Below are 24,387 nucleotides of genomic sequence, written 5' to 3'. Positions count from 1 at the left end.
CGCTGGGTTACCTTGTATTATTAATTGTAATATAAATTAAAAGAGTATAACTGATTAAAAAGCACCAAAGATATTATAAAATAACATCTTTAATAATCAAAGGTTTGATTAAACTTGAATAATAATTAACTTTAGCTCGTAACTAGACATTAAGTTGTTGCAGCGTAGCAATTATGAAAAAACGTCATCATATAATACAAGCGTTTTTTATTAATAGTAAAATTGGTTGCGGGTATTCGCATATCGAATTACAAATGTATATCTTTATATCAAGTTTTTATACCTGATTTACAATATTTTCAATGAAGAGAAAGGGAAGATAGAAAGAGACTCGAACCCGGGTCGATACGAGCCAATATGGTAATAAATATCATGAAGAATCAAATGTAACATTGAAAGCAGCCAGTTTCATGGGCGATATTTGCCAGAGATCAACAAGTGATAAACCAGATCTAATTGTTTGAAAACCGGTAAGAGAAGTTTCACTTAATTGTTTAATCCAATTTCTAGTAAATTTCTTTGCAAAATTGGTTGCACAAAGTTGATTATTATCAAATAATTGACGATTGTCTATACGGCAGGTAAAACCTGGTCGATGAACGATTATTAGACTTGAGTCGGAGGGTTTGTCAAAATCACTATAGAGAGGTAAAGATCTAATATTGACTAGATGAAGGTAACAAGGCATTGGGTTGTCCAAAAAAGTAAACCTATTAAGCAAAGGTCTCTCTTCAAATCCATCGTCTGCAAAAACGACAGGTGGATAAATTAAATGAGTTGAAAGATGAAATGATAGTTGAGATAAAAATGGTAACTCTGGAGAAGATGAAGACGATGATGATGTAGATGAGGTTAAGGGTGAAGATGGCAATGAAGATGAAGATGATGAAAATTGTGGTTTTGTTTGGGTATCAGTGAAATCTTCAAAAACTAGAAGAAATTTCGATCGGGTCAATTTGTTGTCAATAATGGGTTCACCTACTCCCCGATAATCATCATTTAGTGTACGGCGATCCAGCATCATCTCAAGTGTACCTTTGGACGGGCTTGTAACACCACGAGAATGTGATGTCAACACTGTTAATCGACTATTTGAATCTTCAATGTAAGCTGCCGATGTCATTGGATAATAATTTGCAGCAACTCCAACATCAGGGACAAACTTACGACGGAAAAATTGGTAACCATTTGAATCTGTATAAAATGTTGGATTATATTGCTTTGAACTTGAATCTAAATTGTCCAAGTCTGATGTTATCCTCATTATCAATTCACGATCTTTGAATTCTGAGTTAGCAATATTAAAAGAAAGATCAATCTCAAGGGCAGTTCCAAAGAGACCTTTGTCGTGGTACACACGAAAAGTTATGGTTATGCTATTAGAATGAGTGACAATGACTTCAGATACAATTTGACCCTTGATCAATCTAATAACAGGAAACCGGTCATGGATATTCACAAGATCGTCATCGGCTGTTGGTTGAAAAAGGTAAGCTCCAGAATGAAAAGCTATAGATTTGTAGGCATGTAAACTAATATAGGTTGGATGAGTCCAAGAACCAGAAGAACTTTTGATTAGCTTTGGAAATCCTGTTGAATGGTCAAATAAAACGGTCAAATGAGGCGTAGTAAGTTCAATATCACTTTTGAAAAGTTTAGGAAATTCAAAAATGCTGTGAAATCGTTTATCCCCTTTATCCTCCAATGATTCTGAAGCAATTTTTACACGCTTTTCATCAGATGCATCGCCCATGAGAAGATAGAGCTTAGACTTGGATTGAATATCTTGATCTTTGGGCAACATTGAAATGGTGTACGTTTTCAATGAGAGTGGAGGTAATCGGCTCATGAAAATTATCTCAAATTCTTTATCATCCAAATTAAGACTGTTATTCCAAACTGGATTGATTTGGAAGGGGATTGATGTCATTTGTTCTGCTTCATGTAACATGATAGCATCATAACGACATCTTATTGTGATGGGAACCAAAATCTCTCTTGGGTGACTGTTAAATATAACAAGTTTTCGAGATGAATGATCAGGAACAGTGAGAGGAATATTGAGGATCGGTGAGTCCCAGGTTGGTTGTTGGACAGTGGGAAAAAGAATAGATGACTGAATTGTTTTCTTGGGACTCATAAGGTATTGTATTGAATGAGACATGATTTTGAAAGATTCGGTAATCGCCTGGTGAAGCAAAATTCCATAATCCTGCATAACAAATTCTTTAGATGTTCCTGTAATTGCATCATGATGTTGAAAGAGGCCTAAATTTTGACGAGCTGTTGTTAAATATTTGTAGTCTTCTATAAATTTTTCAATAGACACTGAATCGTGCTTTTTTGAAGCAATATTTCGAGCTAATGAATATAATATTTCTGCACTTCGTAAATAATTTTCCAATGAACGAGAAAGTGATTTCCAAAAAGGTCTAGTTGTGTAATAACCAGTCCAATAAGATGGTCCAGCACCAGAGTAAATATCAGCATAAGGCATTAAATCTCCTACTAGTGACCAGTCAATTTTTTTACTTGGATTTCGATTACTTCTCAATGAAATCTCTTTAAAATAGTCATTTAATGTTCCAAAAGATATTTGTGCGCCATCAAATTTATCTGGATTGCTATTAATGTGGTCCATGAGGAGGCGAAAATTTTCACGTTGTTGGTCCCATTCAATGTCTTGGTCGTATCGAAAATCATCACCCAACGGTATAAGAGCAACATTATGAGAATAGAGTGAAGCAGTTCGCCCATATTGGTCTATTAATAATTTAGCTTTTGCAGCAACATTTTCGTTTGTGATTTGCTCGGATCGAGATTCGGAGACTTCACCAGCAATTTGACGAAAGTCAAATTGAAGACAAACATCATTCTCCGGACCACAGGAGTGCTTAATATTGTAAAGAGCAAATGGTGCTACATGACATAGGAGAGATCTCGTAGAAGATAATCGTGGCTGCGAAAAATCAATTGCTTGTTTCCACCAAAATTCGAGAGCTTGTTTCTCAGCTAATCTAGATCTCCATCCAAAATGAATCCGTTGAATGTACATATTTCTAAGTCCTGATGCACTTAAAAATACAGGATAAGTTCCACTGTGTCCGAAAGGATCAATAGACCAACTATTGTTTGGAGGTGAATCAAAATCGAGGTTAACTTTGAGCCATTGGTGACCTTCAATGAGCTGATCAATAATAGCAAAATAATGAGCAACAGCTTCATCAGGCATTACCCAGCTACCAGTTGTGATTTCCAGCTGTCCTCGAGATATTTGATCCTTTATCATTTGACGTAGATTTGACGTGGGTGACAAATCTTTCCACCAACGAGCTAAATAAGAAATCTCAGTCCACATGAAAGTAAAGTCTCGATATTTGTCCAGCTTATCGACCATATTGTTAAGTATGCTTGAAGTTGTTGTTAAATAATAGTTTTCAAATGTTTTTAGCCAGCCAGGATCATTGTGAGAATGGGGTAGAATCAATACTTTGAGCGGGTCGCTTGAAGAGTCCTCTTTACGTTTGAGATATCTGTTCTCGAAGGTTTGATTCCAATAGAGATGTAAGGTAGGCTTGAAATTGAGATTCTCATATTGCTCATTGGTTACGACTACTTTATCATTGAAAAGTTTCTCTTGATTGGTTGTAATACATCCTAAAGGAAGTAAAAGCAAAAGCGATAATTAATATTGGTGAGACATAACAATAACTAGATTTTAATTGTTTGGAGCAATCATCAAGCCAACAAGCTTGTAAGTTAATCATCAGCAAGAAAGAATATTATTGCCAATTTAAGTTTATGTGTACGAAATAAACAATAAAAGATACAAATTATATAATACTTTTCCTATTTATTTGGTATAATATTCAATGAGATGAATATAAAAAAGCTGTGATTTTAGATCATACAGCTGGATAAATTTATCAATACTTATAAATTTGTCACGTTTAATCAAAGTAAACTAATAGAAATGAATGGAAGCTAGAACAAATAAATGATGAATGCGAAAATGAAAGGCAAATAATCCGAAATAATGATTGCTCGCTCATTGAGAAACATACCTTGAATTAGCGAAAAATTGGTACTTTGGACTTCATTGATCGGGTTTAACGTAGTCTCCTTAATGAAATAATCATTTTTAAACTCACTGGCAGTTTGATGGTGAGAAGGAAGTGGAGATGGCTTATAATCAATGTAACTTCTCAGATGATTAGGAACTGGACCAGTGCCCAAGTTGGAGTATAAGCCAATGAGAAGACATATTATTACAACTGAAAGTAGGAAAAGAAATTTCACTTTAAACCTTTTCATTAGCTTGATTAATTCCATTTGACTATTCATATGATTGAGCAGCAAACCGTAGTTTCGGTTTCAAGGTGTCAGGTTAAAGAGCACATTCAAAGGTAAATAATGTACCCAGTTTTTCATTTCAATGGACCAAGATTTAGATTTTGAAGATTAAATTTGATCGCTGTAAGATAATATGGCCAGTTGATGAAAAAAGTAGAGTATAGTAGAGAAACAAAAGTAAACAAAAGGACTATTTAAAATAAATTTTGCTTTGCTAATCACACAAGAGCCTGTCATTTGTATAACGTTATCTGTTGTATTGTATGGGAGTAGAATTCTAGAAAATCCATCATAGAGAATATTAATGATTGTAGTAATCACAAGATAATGAAGAATAGAAGGTAAAGATGTCACTTAATTACATCAATCATGTACATAAATTCCTTGGTTAACAATAGAGAAAGCATGGAAGGATTTACTAGCAAAAACACAAATCAGGATGAAAGGGTACCACAATATTTTACTGATAATGTGATGATGATTGTGGACTGTGTTGCTGAACATTGAAACCAGAACAGTTGATTAAATAAGAAGCAACATGATTACAAGATTAAATGAATATTTGGATAAAGAGATTGCAGTAAAGAGCCAGGAAAGCTCAACACAACATCCCTAAAAGGAAATAAAAAAAGTATAAACAAAAAAGCTCCTTTTTTCTTTCTCCTTTCACATTCAAGTTATTGTTTTGATCTTACTGTAGCTCTTCAAAGTTACTGTTGTTAATGTTGTTTGACAGGTTGAAAAGCCGAAATAGGAAGTCAACATTCAATAGAGGTGGAGGAGGAGGAGGTGGTAGTGGTAGTTGTAATGGAGGTGGAGGCTAAATAGAAAGAGTGTCCCAGAGTCCGTCAGCTCACTCTTTCTCATGCTAAGCTGAAGCTTGTTTTAGTAGAGTTGGGCGAATCCATTTACCAGTAACTGGATTCGAGGGTAAGTCTATACAAAACCTCTTGAGCTGACTTCTTCTCTCTTCAAGTCTCAGCTAGCTAAGTCGATATTCACGCTGATGAGCCTAGGTCAAAGGGTCTTTGGGCCATCAAGGCTCTTGGTAAGATTTGCAAATATGATTACTAACCATTGATTAGTAACCATAGTAATCATAAGGTCCATAACTTACTAGTTATTGATTGAACATGGAAGTGGAAACATAATTTTTTAATCAATTCTGTAGATGATCAATTCAGAATCAATTTCAACTCTAGCTATTGACCACTAACCAAAATATTGCTATTAGAAAGTAGGGATTAATCCTTATCTTATAATCATTTTTCATTTTTTATCCTGAACACTTCAAATCATTACCATAAGCAAATAATTGTCATGTTAAACTGCTATAATCAAAGTATACATTACAATAATTACATTAAATTAGATAACGCTCTTATTAATATATTGTATAAAAAACGCGGAGGCATGATGTATATCATAAAAAAATTAGTAAACTTTAAATTGAATCGTATTTTATTTTTGTGAATTAGTAATACTGGAGTGTGAATTGAATTAATATTAGTTGATAGGAAAAATAATCAAATAATTGTTCTTCCAAATTCCTCAAAAACCACAACCTAATCAATTCAATCAAGTGAAACATACGAGTAGACATGAGAGAACAACTGAAGTTAAAATACCCATAAAGGCAAATAAAGGATAATTACGACAATGTAAGTTTTAAAGTCGGCATGAAAAAATATCAATCGTCTTAAAGCGTTTCTAGACGATCATAAAATAGTCTGTAGACTTCTAAATGGCTTGGAATATTAGCATCAAAACAAAGTCCATAAAGAATGAAAGGAAGTAAGCATGTATTGGCTGTCGTGAACGATTGCAGTCTTCAGCTAACGAGACTGTCGCTTAAATGTGCCAAGATTGTCGCATAATCAAGTCAAAGTACATGTCATCGTCGATGGATGCACTTATTCCAGCACAATAGTCAATGAACTCTTCCTTGGAAACCTTTAAGATACAAAGATGAAATTATAATAGAATAAAGTTCACATTCATATCATTCAGTCACATATCATTAAGTGACTATCAAAAAGTCTAATTGAAAATACAAAATACTTACGATGCCATTAGTTGCACCATTCTCTTCGAATTTATTTATGAAAGTATTCAAGATTTCTTCTTCAGATAAAGCGCCATTTTGATATTCAGGGTCGCTTTGGATATTATATTTGTGTTTAAGATCTTCAATGGTTACATTACCATCTTCATTAGAGTCAAGTTTAGCAAATGCTTTTTCAATCAATGATATACGATTTTGACTCATCGGGGGCTAATAAATTAAAAAGATAAAAATATTTGAATTTGTTAAATTATTCTACGAAATATAATCTTCTCACAAAGAAAAAATTCGTTTGTGAAAAAAAATTAATATACATGCATATGAGACACATTCAACTAACCCTGATAGCTCGCAAGAACTCGTTGTAATCTAATGATCCGTTACCATCTCGGTCGAATTTGGTGTATAGATGTGAAACCTCATCATTTGTTAGATAAACGCCAAATTCTTGAATCCCTTGAGCAAACTCGTCTAAAGTTAATGACCTGTTCCCTTCAATATCCATTCGACGGAAAGTTCTGCCAAAAAGAAAGAAGAAAAGTTAATATTTTAAATACGAATTGATAACTATGAACAACAATTATAAGAAACTTACTTTCCAAAGCCCAAAATTCCGCAAGTACCACGTTTTAAGCATGCATATCGCAGCTTCTCGACTGGATCGGTTGCTTTATCCAACATTTTTCCAGCCTTTTCAGCCATTAACATTTCGTTTCGAGATGGTCCAGACATTGGTCGATGAGCCATTTTAACACTAGATAAGTCTAACAGAACAGATTATACAAGATTATGAAAGATTTAGATTCAACTGAAAACATGAGACGCACTGCAAAAGTATATATGACTCCTCCTTAATAGGGACCATTTAATAAATCAGGAGAGATACAGGGTATAACTAAAAGCTAGTGGAGATAAAAGGAATTGAGATTACAGTCTAGTTTGGTTATTACAGTGACCAGTCTGTATACAGGGTGCAACTAAAGTTCGTGTAAGAGGCAAAAAAATATTCCCCCCTCCGTAGAAACCAATTTTCATTTGTTTTGATTTCTCGTTTGAAAAACTGATTTCTTCTCATGAGCCCTCCTACCTACACCCTGTAATCAGTAACTGTGGCTCCTCCATCCCCAGTGACAAATAACCGGTTACATTGAGAGGGAAATTTGAAAAGAAAGTAGACAAAGTAAGGAATATATTTTCAAATATATTATTAGATGGCGCTGATGCAAGATGAAATGACATTTTTTATTTTTGAATTTGCCGATAATAAATTCGTAACCAGCAAGTAACCGATTATATTTTGATTATATCAACCAAACGTATCTCACCGTAAAGCACCGCAACCAAGAACCTCTTTTAATACTCCTATTAACTTCTTATCTCTCCTGTCTATAGCTCTCATTGTCAAGATACCACATCTTTTCTTTGAACTCTAAGGTTGAATAGCTCATGTTTGCGAAAACAGCTATCTCTTTGAAACCAGATTTGATCCCATTCTCTAATCCATTCATATTTGGAACTAAAACAGGATAACTCACATCATGTTTCTTTTCAATTTGACTGTACACTTGTTTATTATTAGCCATTTCGGGTACCCATCTAGGTGAGACAAATGAAGTAACTTCAATCACCTTGAAACCACAATTGTTCAATCTGTTGATTAATTCCACTTTTGTAGATGTTTCGTTCACTCTTTTTTTCATTCTGTAGTCCATCTCGAGGTGCAACCTAAACAACTTTGACTGGAGAGTGGTAAAGCCAGTTTCATGGACGATATTTGCCAGAGATCAACAAATGATAAACCAGATCTAATTGTTTGAAAACCGGTAAGATAAGTTTGGGCGACCCTTTGTATTTGAAAAGTGATTTGGAAAAACTTCATGGTGTGATGTTGATTCAAACAATCTTGATCAACAACAGTCAACAATAGGAGGTAAATGTGAATACAATTCATTGGAAAAGCTCAGCGGAATGACCTCTCAGCGCGAAGTTCCTATTTTCAACTTTTTTTCTTGATGTTGATGTTGATTGACCTTGTTGTTTTATCGACTAGCATAAATCAAAAGTTAATTTGAAGAGCCACTTATCTTTCCATCAAATTGCATTATAATCATCTTCATTCTCTCTATTGTTTTCAACCGATGGACCGATTATGAAATTGAAAAAGGCAGAACTTGTTTCAACTTCAATATAGATTACCAATATCATACTCCAATTTTTTGAGGAACTCATTTTGCTTGAGTTGATTTCATTTTTGACCCTCTTTCACCTTGCAATTTTAGATGAACAAATGCATCAAATATTCATAGTCTTTCTGTTACTGACTGTTGTGAGATTTAAATCTCATTTACAAACTGATTTCGTGACTTTTATTGATCAAACAATCATTGACGCATATCGTTGTGCGCCACTATTAAGAAAGTACGGCATAATAAGCGCCTTACATTTAATGTTATCGAGTCAATGTCAAAAAAGGAAGTCAAAGAAGTTTGTTCATACAATCAAACGAAAAATTTGAACCTAAATTCTTCTTTTCTCTAGACTCAACTCCAAGATCTTCCCAAAGATCATCGATCTTTCGAGGATCTCTTGCCATTGTTTTGGTGGCAACCTTCAAATGTTTCAAAGCAGTTTCCAATCCTTTCTGCTGGAATGCAAGACTGAACCAAGGATTTGATAAAGACTTCCAGTGTGAACCGATGGTAACGTAACCATGTCTAGGGATGTAAGAGACATTGTTGGCTACAAATCGACCATTGGCGAAGAAACCAGTTGATTTGTCAGTTGAATACCATTCATTGTAAGAGGCTTGAGAGTAGACAGCACAACATTTTCAACTGTTTATAAGCAATGCCGACTAAACACATCTCTATGATGGCTTTCTTGATGTTGAGTGACAATGTCTCGTCCATTTTATCAACTTCGACCCATTCAAAATCTCTGGTCACAGTATGATGTCCAGTGAATCAGTCGATTCTCTGATCTTTATGTAAATAAGTACCATTTATCATTGTATTACATTGTGCAACATATTTTGAGAGGTTGACTTTCAACTTTTCAACATGATGATAGTGTTGTAAAGATTGGTAATTCTTCTGAAATTCCCAAAATCATGTTTACAAAGTAATCAACTTAGTGAAATAAATCGCAGTTTACATATCATTTTCTGGTTCAACTCAACTAACCTTGACTTGATAGACCAGATGAAACTTGGAATTCTTGTCTACCGAGAAATCAATAAAACCAGATAAACAGGAACAGGTAAAACGCAAATTTTAACGCACAGAACAGATTTACATGATTTTTGTTTCCTTTTGACTTCATATTAATTTCAATTTATCACTGAACCATTATATTTCACAGGATCTACAAAAAGGAAAAAGTAAAAATGAAAGTTAAATCTAATAGATAAACTAGGGTAAGTAAACCAGTCGATTCTGTGCTTTAACTGTGGAAAGATTGTTAGCATATTGTATTACAATGTACATTTGTTAGTCGATTGTCGTCCATGTCCTACAGGAATAAACTACATTTTTACGGCAGAAGCGTAACAAACAAGTAAAAATCAATAACCATCACATCTCTCTCATCTCTCATCACACATTGTGTTCATAAATTATTGATACAAACCTTTTTTGCCCGGCGTAGTCTGAGCGAGCATTTAGATGTTAATTGTAGATACAAATTTTTATATACAGTAGACCCTTTAAAATTGTCATTAGCATTTTGGCTATTTTCTCGTGGAAATGGTTGCCAGAGAGGTTTAGTACTTTCAATACAGAATTTTAAATCATATTGTTGGCGTTTACATTGGTACGAAGATAGATGTGCGGGTCATTATTTAAACCTATCAATTAGACTGCACTGGTTCCTTCAAGCTACACACTCAAATGTTTAACTGTGACTTGATTTACTAAGAAAAAAATGCAGTTTGTTGAATGAAAAGGACTGATTTTGTCTGTAAGTATTAGTTAGTCAACCCAGAAACATGAATAATAATCTGTTTACTACATTTAACCTTCAATTTAGAGTCTGGTTCCTATGAGATTTTATTTATACCACATTTTTATCACATTTACTCAATTTTTCAATAAACAGAAGTTCGCTTCACTCAGACTAATTATGAAAAAGAATTGTTTACAAGAATTTTCTGATTGCCAGTAAATGGTTATCAGAAGAATAAGTAGCAGTCATGCTCGAAAACAATTGACAGTTTTAATATAATCAACACAAATAAAAACAACTACTTTGATGGCTTCAACAATAACAGCGGTGATGATAATGATATGAACAAAGAGCGAGTTCAACTATTCATGGCTACCGTTGATTGACAGAGTGTATTAGATTAATCTGTGAACACAAATTGAAAAAATAAACTTTTTCTAATTTCTCGTCTGTCTAAAACATAAACAAAATGTTGATGCCATTAACAATAAAATCAAATCCCAATAATATCGATCCTTGGATCTTTTACTTTACCATCCATTAGCTGTGAGCCAATAGTAACTCTTTAAATTCACCTTACACATCATCGAGACAAACAAAGACCAACGACATTTTCCCTTTGTTTTTCATCCTTATCTTACTTTTTCATCAATATTTATTTCTTTTGTCCTTGTTAAGCCTCTCTTTTTCCATCTATTGCATGTGCGTTAGTCACTTTACGTTTCTTCTTTCATGAAATACAATTACATTGAGTTTTACCATAATCTTAAACGTTCAACAAATTCCTTTCCTTTTGTCTACTCTTCTTCTGCAACAAACCTTGACTTGTTAGACCAGACTTGAAAGTTTTCAACCAAACAATCAACCAGTTACAAAGATTCAAAACCAAGAAACCAATTTCTTAGCCTTCAAAACCGGTGTACTTTTTTTTCGGATTTTCTCATCGTTTGGTTTTCTTTTCTATTAAACCTGAATACATTACTGAACCACTCCGTTTCACCGGATTTGAAAGAAAAAGTGAGTAGGTAAGTGAAAACAGGGAGATACCAAAAAATAAGAATTGAATAAATAGAAATTCAGTTCATTTTTCATTTGCTGGTAAACAATACATTTTACATTCACCAGTTTTATTCGTAACAACACGTTCTTCAATCATTTTAATCTTGTTCTTTTCACCTGATAACTTCCATCATAAATTTTAATTTTACCATCAGCAGTAAATTCTAGGTAAGTTCCATAATCATTAAATTATATATTTGCTTGATTCAACTATTGTTTACAATATGTAAGCTAATAAAGGGAAGAAAGCTCAACGCTGAATGAGCATTATTGGTCAGTGACAACAGCAAAAAAAAGATGAAAAGGCTGAAATAGACTTAATAGATAAAGTTCATTCTAGTATATTTCTAGATATTTCATTCTAGTGTTAATAGATAAACACTAGAATGAAGTTTTAATTTTTGATTGTATAAATTGCTGTTGAATTTGAAATCAATTCCATCTTTTTTTGCTGTTATAGCTGATCAATAGTGCAATTGTGTTGAGCTTTCTGTCGTTTCTGGATAGACATCATTAAGCTATGCTATACTTTGCAACTTTCTCGCAATTAATATTTGATTCAACATATTCATTGATTTATTTAGTGACATTATCTGTTACTTTACAGTAATATAAAGTATAGTTTATTACTTCGTTAAGATATTTAAATTTTAATGTTTTCAATTGATTCAATTCTTTCTATTTGATGTTGCAAAAGACTTTATTATTTTTAAAACTATTGATTGACCTAGATCAAATGTGACTCTTTCGTTTATTTTTATTGTGTAAATTTTGAGGCAACACAAAAAACAATTCATCTCTATCTATCATCTTCATTCAAACTTCATTCAGCTTAGAAAACAAAAAATAATAATAAATTCGTTTCCACAAAAGGCGTTGCCATGTTATTTTAATTCGATAGTTTTCATCATCATGCCTGAACATGATTAATGAATTAAACTCAAGGATTTTATCAGTGTTATACAGTCTTTATACACTTATTTTGACATAAACAAGACTTGTCTGGCTTTCAAGAAAACTCGTGGACCCAGAATACTCGACAATGCTCATATCCCTGTCTGGTATTCAGGATGTTAGCAAGAAAATAGTCTCTGAAATTCTACAGATGCCCTCTGAATTCCTCATTTTTGTTATCTTTGCGCATTGAAAACTTTGGTTGAAAAATACAGTCAGTCATAAAAGATTATGTAAGTAGTGGAATTAGAGAAGACAAAATCTTAATATTATGTTAGATTGTTAATAATTCTGGCCAATTTGATTGTCATATCTTTCATAAATGAGTGACTAAATTATTAGTCTGAGTGGAGCAAAGAAAGCACAAGAAAGCCTGATTTGCCTGATTTAATCGACATTTAATCGATAATAATCGTAATCTTGCTTGAATTTAATGCTCGTCCAGACTACTACGTTAATAGCTGACTTTTGATTACAAAATCCATGCTAATAGTAATAATTACGTTAACTCGAGCTTTCAGCCATTTACGGTCGTTTAAAATACTAATTCATTGCAGCATTTTAACAAACAAGAACAGACCAGATTTGCAATGATTTTATTACATTCTTTCCACACTTACAAGACTTATTGTACTCATGTTTCTTATTTAATTCTTCATCTAATCTCCTTTTTGGTTTATCTAGCAGTAAAAATGGCTCATCGACCAATGTCTGGACAATCTCGAAACGAAATGTTAATGGCTGAAAAGGCTGGACGAATGTTGGATAAAGCAACCGATCCAGTTGAGAAGCTGCGATATGCATGCTTGAAACGTGGTGCATCTGGAATTTTGGGATTTGGAAAGTAAGTTTCTCATAAATTAAATATTAACGTATTTGAAATATTAACCTTTTCTCTTTTTTGTTGCAGAATTTTCCGTCGAATGGATAATGATGGAAACAGAACATTAAGTTTAGACGAATTTGCTCAAGGTATTCAAGAATGTGGTGTATATCTAACAAATGATGAGGTTTCACAGCTATATACCAAATTCGACCGAGATGGTAACGGATCATTAGATTACAACGAGTTCTTGCGATCTATCAGGGTTAGTTGAATGCGTCTCTTATGCATGTTTATTAATTTTTTTCACAAAAGCTTTTTTTCTTTGTGAGAAGATTATATTTCGTAGAATAATTTAACAAATTCAAATATTTTTATCTTTTTAATTTATTAGCCCCCCATGAGTCAAAATCGTATATCATTGATTGAAAAAGCATTTGCTAAACTTGACTCTAATGAAGATGGTAATGTAACCATTGAAGATCTTAAACACAAATATAATGTCCGAAGTCACCCTGAATATCAAAATGGATCTTTATCTGAAGAAGAACTCTTGACTACTTTCCTGAATAAATTCGAAGAGAATGGTGCAACTGATGGCATCGTAAGTATTTTATATTTTTAATCAGTCATTTTGATCGTTACCTAATGATATGAATGTTAACTTATTTTATTTCAATTTCATCTTTGTGCCTTAAAGGTTACTAAGGAAGAGTTTATTGACTATTATGCTGGAGTAAGTGCATCCATCGATGATGACATGTACTTTGACTTGGTTATGCGACAAGCTTGGCACATTTAAGCGACATTCTCGTTAGTTGAGGACTGCAATTGTTCACGACAGCCAATACATACTAACTCTTTCACTCTTTATGGACTTTGTTCTGATGTTAATGTTCCAAGCCATTTGGAAGTCCACAGACTACTTTCTGACTGCCTACGAAAACTTTAAAACGATTGATATAAATTTTCTTCGTACTTAAAGCTTATGCTATCGTAATGATCATTGATTTTGGCTAATTTGGGAATTCTACATCCAGTTTAATCCAAAATTATTCTTAAATGGATCTAAATAGAAAAACTTCCTTATGTCGCAAATAAATATGATTTGAATTAATATGTCTTTTTTATTTCATTCAAACGAAATCATTTTGTTCAGGTAAAATTATTGAAACTCCGCTACTATGCGATTGTATAATAAAAATTGATAGTTGCGTGCATTCTTATTTGGATAGTTTGTAATGCAATAATGCGACAATTGAAGAGGTTTTCTGTGCATTTAAAAAAGTGATTTGAAGATAAATTTACGATGAATAATCAAAAAAGACTAATCAATCATCATGATGGATAATACAACAGATCTTTTTAGTATTTTGTGGCATATTTTTTAATATTCAAATGAAAAAATCGATAAAAGAATACAATTGTTGAAAAAATAGTAATTTGTGTTTGAAATTTTAATATTTCTTATCAATTCAAATGTTGCGCTTCAATAAGAAAACCAATCTCTTTTTTGTTCAACCACAACAATCAACTTTCATTCAATTTACTGTTATGATTATTTAACTGTGCTTTTAATCTGTTTTCAATTGTTCAAATTTTATAACTTTTTTATCTATTTGTTGAATTAACTAATAATTAATTATCTTTATTATGTTAGATTTGTTTGGTAATGTGTTTGGAAGAAGCAAACGAACTGTTCAAGGATCAAACTCTGATAAAGCTGAAGGCTCAAGTGATGATGTTGATAAAAATATGATTGCTTCTACAGTCAACCCAATATACCCGAGATTCCCTGGTAATTTTAATCCATCGGTGAGTTAAAAAGGTCTTCGAAGTTATTATTGAGCTAATCTCATCATGAATTTTGTTTTGTTTATAGAATGGGCCAGATCTTAAGGCATCAGTACGAACTAAAACAATGGAAAGGCAATTATCATCCAATTACTCTCCAATAGATGGAATACCATTTGTTAATGGGCCTACATTAAAGTCAAGCTATGGTGGGATCAATCAATCCATAAATTTAGACGATTGTTTCCATACAATAGATAAAATCGGAGTTTTCTTGAGTACACCATCTTTATCTAATTGCGATTTATACCTTGAAAAGCAATTTCTAGTGCAATATCAGTGATGCATTACATTTTAATCTCAGTCAATATTTTAATATTTTGAAATATTTATTGATAATGTTAGCCATGTCAATTAGTATTGACCCATATTTATGATTGTTATATATTAAAATTTTATCATCAACTTTTTTTATTTTACGATCTTACAACTGCTCAAATTTTAAACTCAAATATCTGAGGAACACTCAACTCACACGGAAAACCCTCGACAGTTTTTCATGGCTCAACTTGCTCTATCAATCAACACTAATCGTATTCAAATCGGTTCCAGGCATTACGATTAGTTGCCTTGTTAGTCATACCTCAACACCTTCAAAAATCTAAATAAACTACTGTAATGTCAAACCTCTAATAATGTCACTTCGTGGGATTAGCATTTTGGCTATTTTTCAATAATATTTTGGTGGAATAGCTTTTCTACGAATCTTATTTTACAGAAAAAAATTATAAAACAATTTTGTGGTTTTAATTAGACAATAAAATAAATTGAATTAAAAAGATAGAGTCCTCTCAACATTTCTTCAATAAAAAAACTGAATTAAACTAAATTGTTTATTTCGTTGCCATGATTCTGTGACAGTTGTGTGACATTATTAGAGATTTGACAGAACTAATTCATTCCATACTAATGACAGTAATAATTGTAACTGTTAACAAATCAAGTCGATAACAAAAAGACAGATATTAAGGGCAACAACGTTACAAATATCAAACCAGTCGGATCGCAATTGCAAGAAATTTACAATAAATGATGATTTAGCTCTTTGTAATTGCATAAAGATTAAGTTTTAGTAATTGGTGTATTTGATGATAGTGATTTTAGCTCACGAAATAATGTAAACTGATCTGGTTATTTGAAGTTAACCCATTGAAAAGCTGAATTTCAAATTAATTTTGTAGCAAATTAAAATTACGAACTACTTGGGCCTACCATTTCAGAAGTATCTCACGTGTTCACTCACCACAGAAAATGAAAAAAAGAAGAAGCAATTAGAAAAAAAATTATGATTAACATTCACCATTTCAATCATCGTATGATTACTACTTGAGTTTCAGATTCATTATCTTTTCTCTGACATTCGCATTTTTCCCTCCACTTAACGTTAATTGTTGCGTAGACAATTTTAAATCGGTTGACAACAAATGTTTAGTAGATTAATCATGAAATGAAAAATATTTTAGTAAATTTGCATGAACCTTCTAATTAATGTTGAACTTTTGAGAAGAGAAAATTGAAAATTCTCTAAAAAGCTTCATTTTTTAAAAATTACATTAACTTCAGATGTTGAAACCCGGTTTAACACCGGGAAATGTCAGTCTGATCAAAAAATTGTTAAGTTTTCCAATCGCTGTTCCTGATCCATCTCTCCATGAAAGATTGAATACTTGTTACAGGATTGTTAATTTGTATCTTTTTAAACAAATAAATGTTAGCTACAAATGCTTTGACTTCGTAAAAATTGAAATTTCAGAAACTTATAAATGTCAAATTTGAATCTAATTGTATGCTTACCTCTGAGTGTTAAAAATCAAAATTTTGGGAAATGGGAAGCATATTTGACACAAATGATTAACCATGGCTAAATTTATTTTGAAAGAGTACGGAATTTGCGATCAAGAAATGATGGTTGACCAGAATTTTAATGTTCAAAGTTTTCCTTCATCACTAACATGGGATTCAAGTACTTTGGTTTAGTCAAAAATGCTGTTTATCATTCAATTTGTCAGCAAATTATCCCATTACGGACTAATTATTAATAGTTTTGATAATGTTAAATACTCATAGATTTTCCAACTTTTGCTGTTAAATGCAAAATATTTGTTGCTATAATACAATTGAATAAAGATGTTGAGTTAAAGTGATTATTTAGCAATGATACTATCTGCTATCCAATTCAACAGGCAAAATGTTCAGTAATTAAGAATCGCGATTCAAGTAAATTAAAGATGGATAGAGATAATATAATAAGAGTGAGAAAAATGCTGAGTTGACCATCATCAACAGTAAATGATTCAATTAACATCAACTGAACAAGATGATTTGATTGATTGAGATAAGGTCAGAGGAGTATAAAAGGTTGATGTTTGAGGAAAGAAACTTCAGTCTTCTCCTTTTGGAACAATACGATTGGAGAAAAGCAAAATGAAGATTTGTCTTAGTATTTTGGCACTTCTTGTCGTCTCAGCTTGCGCTGTTGAACTCAAGCCCAAACCTTTAGGTAAGTTTCCCATTCATATCAATGTTTTAATTTGTATCTTGACCCATTCTCATCACTAATCATTTTTTCTTGTTTTTTATTTCTTCCCATTCACAGATTACGAGCTTAACAAAAAGTATGTCTACGAATACACTGGAAACGTTCTTACTGGAATCCCATCCAGTTCCAGCCTCTACTCTGGTACTCAATTGAAGGCTAATGTTGCCATTTCCCACTCCAACGACCGAACCGACTTGTACACATTGAAGTTAGACAATGTTACTTTCGCATCACTTATTGATGAGGTTACCGAACCAGCAAAGGCCAACTTTGCTCGTTGGGAAGCTGTTGAACAGAAAAACCAAGAACTCTTGGAACTTACTGTTCAATACCAAGTCAACAAAGAGACCCAGCGATTGGAGTACATTGAGGTTCACCAAATGGATGTTCCTTGGTCACTCAACATCAAGAAAGCCATCATCGAGATGTTCTTGGTCGACATTGCTGGTAAACAGTTGAAGTTGGCTCCTGGTTACGAACACGGTCTTACTAAACACTCTCAAGATGAGGTTCATCATGCTTTTGATGTCTACGAACCAACCCTCAAGGGTGAATGTGAAACCATGTACCAAGTCATCAACGCCTTACCTGAAAACGTCAATGGTTTACCTGGAAGTGAACAATTCTACTGGAAGGTCATCAAGACCCGAAACTACCAAAACTGTACCACCACTCCTCGATTGGCCCAACACAACTGGGAACGAAAGGGATGTGTTGAATACTGTAAACAAGCTTTGATTGTTGGTCTCACCAAGATGAACAACTATTACTCAGCTGAGAAGTCTCAATGCAACTGCAATGATATTGAAATCGAGCCTCTTGACCAACAATTGACCAGCACTTACTCCATTGAATGTATGGAAAACCCCTACATTTTGAGCGCTGAAAGCAACGGTAAAGTTACCTTCGACAACCATGGTACTCGATTCGTTACCTACACCAACCAAACCCTTAAATTTGTCCGAATTCATGGTGGTATCATTGATCCAATCAACACCAACTACGCTATTCGAGCTCAAAACTTGACCTTCTCTCTTTACCCATACTTGGGTTCAGTTGCCTATGTTTTCAACCACGAAATCCCAGTCTACAACCTTTTGGTTCCATCAGGATCTCAATCAACTTTACTCGATACTACCGTTGAATTGTTGAACCGAGTTGCTGAAACTGTCATCGAAGGTGATTACAAGAACCAAAAGAAGGTCGCTAGTCTTATGCAGAAGGTTGTTTCCCGATTGGCTCATCTTGACTCAGAGCACATCATGAGAATCTTCAGCGACTACTGTATCGTCCCAGAAGCTAAGCTCTACACCAACACCTTGGAATCAGTCCGAAGACAATTGTTCCTCGATGCTGTTTCTCACGTTGGAACACAAAATGTTTCAATCTGGCTTGAACAAGTTCTCGGCTGGAACTCCAATGGATTATCTCCAATTGAAGTCCGACAAATTGTCGAAACTTTACCCCTCAACGTTTACGCTCCAACCACCCAATTGATTGAGTTATTGGAGAAGAAGATCAATGGTTACTTCCAAGAAGAAGATTGGGATTCCCTCTCTGCTTTTGTCATCGCTTATGGTAAACTCATTGCCAAGGCTTGTCCAAACCCAGAAGTCTACCCTGAATCTGACAACGAAATCACCATCGATGAAAGTCGAGTTCGAGTAAACAACTGGTGGATTCCAGAGGACCAAAAATGCACTGCCCAACAAACCCTCCAATACATCAAGGCTTTGAGCGCAAAACTCATGTCTGCTAAATCTGTTCGCGGTAAACTTTTGATTGCTCAAGCTTTGGCTCACACTGGCAAAGTTGCAGCTCTTGAAGAGCTCGAATCTTACGTCAAGGGTGAACTCAAGACTCAAATTTCTGATGTTTCTGACCGAACCTTCTTCCGAACCTCAGTCATCTACTCTCTTCACCACATGATTTCCGTTGCACCTAAACGAATCCGATCCCTCGTTTTACCCGTCTTCAACAAAAAGACCGAATCCTATGAATTAAGATTGGCTGCTTTCACCGTTCTCATGTCTGCTGGACCTAAAAGACACGAACTTGACTCAGTTGCTGTTTCACTCCGAAACGAAACCAACCATCAAGTTATCACCATGGTTCGATCTATCTTGGAAGAAACTGCTAACCTCACCCAAGCTTGCCACCAACCCTTAGCTCAAGCTGCCCGTGAAATCGTTGCTACTCTTCCCGAAATCAACCTCGATGGTGTCTACTCTCAAGCCTCATACAATGAATGGTTCTCAACCGACAAATCAACTGGTTTCTTCGCCAATGGTCAATTCGTTGCCAACAACATCACCATTGTCCCAAGACACGGTTACCTTTCCCTCGGTTCCCACTGGAAGTCTCTCTCAAACCCATGGTTCTCTGTTGCTTTCCAACAAAAAGGATTGGAAACCGCTTTGAAACAAATCTTGAACCCTGCTTCAGGTTCCTATGCCGTTGACCCCAAAACCATCGATGAACTCTGGAAAGACCGTAGTGTCAACCCCCGAGTTGAAGATGAATTCATGCTCAAATTGTTCGTTCGAGTTTATGAACAAACTTCTCTCTTCACCATGGACAAATACACTTTGCAAAACGCTTACGATCAATTCGTTCGAGTTATGCTTAAGTTTGTTAATGCTGCTTCTAATGATCGAGTTGACTTCAACTGGGTTCGATTCTACATGCCATCAACTTACACCGATGTTGTCCCAAGCGCCGTTGGTTTACCCATTCTTGCCACCAAACAAAACCGACAAATCGTTTCACTTCGATTGACCAAATCCGAATTCGAATCTAAGCCAATCTCTGAAATTACTACTGGCAGTATCACCTTCAAGGTTACTCCACAAGTTTTCTCATCATCACTCTTGTCTCTCGCCGTATTCAACCAAGGACTTAAGTCCAAGACCCATTATGGAGTTTACACCAACAAAGACTTCAACGTCTATGTTCCTGTTAGCTTCAGCTTCGGATGGGACTTCAACACCCGATTGTACACATACGCAATCAAGCCTGCCTTTGAACAAACCAACTTCCTTCAATCAAACGCCAACTATGCTTTCATCATTCCAAGCTACATTGGAACAACTAAAGTACGAGCCATCACTAAGGAAATCCAATCTTTGGTACCTGCTTACAACCACCCTCTTGTCCAATTCAAGAGCCGTGAATTAGGCATGAACTTGAACCTTGGCTTATCCACTGAACGACCCTGGTTCATTGACTTAACCGAGATTCCATGCGAAGGAACCGTTGCCTGGCTTTTGGAGAAATACAATGAAATGAACCAATTCAACAACAACATCAACTTGACTCTTGTTCAAAACGAGGAATACCCAGCATCTGGTTTTGTTGGTTCATTCAGATATGAACAAGACATTGATGGTGAATACGTTGCTATTGGTGAAACTAACCCATCAGAAGAAACTAATGCACGAAGAATCGTCCAAGATTTGATCCAACGATACCCATCCGAAATCAACAACCCTGCATTCTTTGCTCGATCCATCGAATTCTACCTCGCTACTTTCGGACACCCAGAACCCACCGAATTCAACTCAACCCTTACTTTAGGAACTGCTATTGACAACCATGCCTATTGGTTCAGATTCAACTCAACCTTAGACAACAAAAACGAAGATTTGTGGACCCGAGTTGCTCGAAAAGCTATCATTGATGGTAAAGTAGAACGACCAGTTATCCCAAGCGATCTTTTATGGAGAAACCCTGAAAAATTCATCGGTAACTACATCGCCAACATTGCATGGGCCAGTAATGTTCGATCAGAACAACCCGACTCTAACATCTTGGTTAAAGGTGAACTCCGACGATCACCACGAGACCCAGTTATTCCTGAAATGGAACGAGAATCATGGTTCCACAAACAATGCAAAAAGGACATCAAGAACGGTAATGCCACCAACCACGCCTGTGAACGAGTTATCGCTGAACAAGCATACTTCAATGTTGTCACCGGAAAGATTGAATTCCGAGAAGTCCAAGAACCTGTCCGAGAATCAATCCGAAAGGTCTACTCTGAACTTAAACGATCCCTCATGTACTACTGGAAGCCATGGTCAAACATCTCATCTGAGAGATTCGAAGGTGAACAAGATGTTGTAACCTTTGCTGCCTCTTACTCCAACATCATCTACAAACGACCAGTAATCAATTTCTTCGTTCAAACCCCAACTGAAAAGGTTAACTTCACCAAGATCTTTGTTCCAGTTGCACTTTTCCCCACAATGCACCCAATCAACTACCTTAAAGCTTCACCAATGCCAAAAGACCAAACTTGTACTCTCATGAAGGATTCCATCCGAACCTTTGACAATGTCACTTACCGAACCTGGTTGGACGAATGTGAATTCATTGCTTCAATGGATTGCTCACAAAGCCAAAAGTTCGCTGTCACCGTTAAAGGACAAGCTGGTAAACGAACCGTAAGAGTCTACACTCCACTCCAAAACTACTACAAACTCTATGATGTCAAGAAGGATTCTGCTAGTTTGACTGTCTACAACAGTTTCGATCAACAACAAGGACCTGACTATGTATTAACTCCCGGTAAACCCGCCATTCGTTTAGACATGTTACCAAACACACGATACCATGAAGCTCACCAAATCTTCATGCACGATGGTGTTGTTAACGTTGTTTTACCCAAAGAAAATGTTCGAGTTGCTTTTGATGGACATTACTTGAAGATCACAACTTCACCTCTTTTCGTTGGTAAGACCTGTGGTCTTTGCGGTAACCAAGACCAAGAATTCTACCCTGAATTCTTAGACCCTGGAATGGTTAATCTTGCATCAAACCTCACCGCTTTCCGAGACTCATACTCACTCCACAACTGCACTGACCCAAACCCATGTCACGATGACGTTTGTGATGTTGACGCAATGGCTCACCCAAGAAGATCACCAAAGTTTCTCTCTGCCGGTAAATCAGACAAGAAGGCATCTATCCAACCTGAATTAAGAACCATAGTCATCAAACGAGAAAATGACATCTGTTTATCTAAGTTCCCTGAATACATGTGCCCAAAGAACTTCAAACCTACAACAACTACATCTAAACAGATTGATTTGGTTTGTCTACCTAACGCACACCCAACCGCCCACCTTTGGGCTAAAGAAGCTGAAAAACGTCTCATTACTGAAGTTAGAGACTTTGACAGCACTGAAACCTCAACTTACGACAGACCAACTAAGTGTGTAGCTGAATCAGTTCGAGGAATTTAATAAGTGATCTTTGTCCTCTTCTGTTCACTGTTAGTCCCATAAGACAAACGTAAAACATTTACAAATTTATAAATATTACTGTAAAGTTGTTCTGAAAAGGCATTTCACAAATTAAAAAAAAAACAAATTTTAATCTATATAAATAATTATGATTAAATAAAGTAATTAAAATATTACATTTTATTTACATTTTATTTCAATACATTTACAAAACTAATTATAACGAAATAGTAAGTGATCAACAAAAATCAACTGTTATATCAATTAATTGACTTTGAACAAGACATTTTCACGAATCAATCCAAAACTATGAAACAATCAACAAGAATCAACTGTTCAATTGTTATATCCATTAATAAACTTTGAACCAGATACTTTGACGAATCAATCCAAAACTATGAAAATAAAACAATCAAATATTCCCTGGTTTGAATTACCGGACATGAGATGAATATTGATCAATAGTGTTTTAGTGGATAAAATAAGCTTATTCAGTTGATTAAGTAAATTTGATTCTTAAGTCTGTTAGCTTTCGGTGTAATATCTTGACAACACATCTAACCAGTATCTTGGGGTAGTTTCATAAGTTACAAAGAATGAGATTTTGAACACTTTTTGATATTGGATTTAAAGCCACTCGTTAAAATGAAGATAAAAATTTTAAAAATATAACACTAAAATAATCAACGGTGATATTCGGGTCATTTTAATGGTAACCATATAAAACGAAACCTAGCAGCAATGTAATGTTTAATTCCTCATCATTCAAATCATTGAAGTTGGTCCCTCAAATTCGCTGAGATAGTGAACGTAGGAATAAACACAACTCTGATCGGTTTTAACTTTTGTTTAGATATACACTTCTTTACATTTTTTAAAACCTTCTTTGTCTTCATGTGAACTAAACTCAGATCAATGAAATTTTTCGCAATCAAAACCAAGTATTGATCAGTATTGCTGTCAGTCCAGAATCTTTATGATTCAATCGATGAGCCGAGGTGTGGAGATTTTTCGAGAGGTAAACATGATGGTATTTGAAGGAACATCTCATCGTCAAATAAAATAAATGAAGCCAGTAAGTTTAGGTATTAGGTACAAGGTAAGAATTTGATGACGCGGTGAAACTTTCAATATATCAGACTTTCGATTTCGTGCTCTAAAAATTCTCTATTCGGTGACATAGCTGTGAGATTGTATTCCAGGCAAATTCATATGCAAAATTTAACATTTAAAAAGTAATGGCATGATTCATGAAATTCAAAGAAAATCAAAGTGGATTTCTGTTAAATCATCTTTAAGTTTATATTTTTTGTATTGAATGATAAATCGTTAAATTCAAACAAAAACAACACTTTGAGTAGTAAATCATCAACAGATTCCGTCGATCAACAATTTTTTATCAAATATGACTGGAAATTAATACTTGCGCTTGTTAACCAGATTTGAGTTTGCAAGCAGTTTTAGGTACTCGACTGTAACTCGATGCTACTAACTTTATGTTGAGGGTTTTCTTCAACTAACAAATTCTATCACTAACAGTTTTGGGCCAGTT

At 34.6% G+C, this 24,387-nt stretch overlaps 5 protein-coding genes across 14 annotated transcripts; 3 read left to right on the top strand and 2 right to left on the bottom strand.

Moving 5' to 3' along the window:
* Positions 1-190: 190 nt before the first annotated feature.
* On the bottom strand, positions 191-5,286 carry alpha-Man-IIb (alpha-Mannosidase class II b). Its single transcript, XM_015938226.3, has 2 exons — positions 4,065-5,286; positions 191-3,657 (listed from the first exon to the last, which is right to left on the bottom strand). Exons 1-2 carry the CDS (start codon positions 4,342-4,344, stop codon positions 371-373), a joined length of 3,567 nt encoding a protein of 1,188 aa, XP_015793712.2. The 5' UTR covers positions 4,345-5,286; the 3' UTR covers positions 191-370.
* Positions 5,287-5,796: 510 nt separating this feature from the next.
* LOC107370240 (calcyphosin-like protein) lies at positions 5,797-7,218 on the bottom strand. The gene is made up of 4 exons (XM_015938227.3): positions 7,014-7,218; positions 6,759-6,936; positions 6,419-6,628; positions 5,797-6,306 (listed from the first exon to the last, which is right to left on the bottom strand). The coding sequence occupies exons 1-4, from the start codon at positions 7,163-7,165 to the stop codon at positions 6,205-6,207; spliced, it is 642 nt and encodes a 213-aa protein (XP_015793713.2). The 5' UTR covers positions 7,166-7,218; the 3' UTR covers positions 5,797-6,204.
* Positions 7,219-7,597: 379 nt separating this feature from the next.
* LOC107370241 (calcyphosin-like protein) lies at positions 7,598-14,313 on the top strand. Of its 10 annotated transcripts, none has more exons than XM_089269664.1 (8): positions 7,598-8,018; positions 8,126-8,241; positions 8,957-9,676; positions 9,779-9,833; positions 13,058-13,217; positions 13,284-13,461; positions 13,591-13,800; positions 13,897-14,313. In XM_089269664.1, exons 5-8 carry the CDS (start codon positions 13,066-13,068, stop codon positions 13,996-13,998), a joined length of 642 nt encoding a protein of 213 aa, XP_089125790.1. In that variant the 5' UTR covers positions 7,598-8,018; positions 8,126-8,241; positions 8,957-9,676; positions 9,779-9,833; positions 13,058-13,065; the 3' UTR covers positions 13,999-14,313. The 10 variants fall into 10 exon arrangements, with proteins under 10 accessions (XP_089125790.1, XP_089125795.1, XP_089125789.1 ...); XM_089269669.1 differs by having other exon boundaries at positions 8,094-8,241; positions 13,061-13,217; XM_089269663.1 differs by having other exon boundaries at positions 8,094-8,241.
* Positions 14,314-14,749: 436 nt separating this feature from the next.
* LOC107370226 (uncharacterized) lies at positions 14,750-15,464 on the top strand. The gene is made up of 2 exons (XM_015938211.3): positions 14,750-15,011; positions 15,079-15,464. The coding sequence occupies exons 1-2, from the start codon at positions 14,850-14,852 to the stop codon at positions 15,331-15,333; spliced, it is 417 nt and encodes a 138-aa protein (XP_015793697.1). The 5' UTR covers positions 14,750-14,849; the 3' UTR covers positions 15,334-15,464.
* Positions 15,465-17,433: 1,969 nt separating this feature from the next.
* LOC107370227 (vitellogenin-5-like) lies at positions 17,434-23,011 on the top strand. Its single transcript, XM_015938213.3, has 2 exons — positions 17,434-17,550; positions 17,647-23,011. The coding sequence occupies exons 1-2, from the start codon at positions 17,475-17,477 to the stop codon at positions 22,833-22,835; spliced, it is 5,265 nt and encodes a 1,754-aa protein (XP_015793699.2). The 5' UTR covers positions 17,434-17,474; the 3' UTR covers positions 22,836-23,011.
* Positions 23,012-24,387: the final 1,376 nt, after the last annotated feature.

Source organism: Tetranychus urticae, chromosome 3, assembly GCF_039701765.1.
Source record: "Tetranychus urticae isolate SD_2017Ah chromosome 3, NJAU_TeUrti_SD_1.0, whole genome shotgun sequence".
Lineage (NCBI taxonomy): Eukaryota > Metazoa > Arthropoda > Arachnida > Trombidiformes > Tetranychidae > Tetranychus > Tetranychus urticae.
Note: the sequence above shows the minus strand (reverse complement) of the source record. Positions and strands in the feature narration are given on the sequence as shown.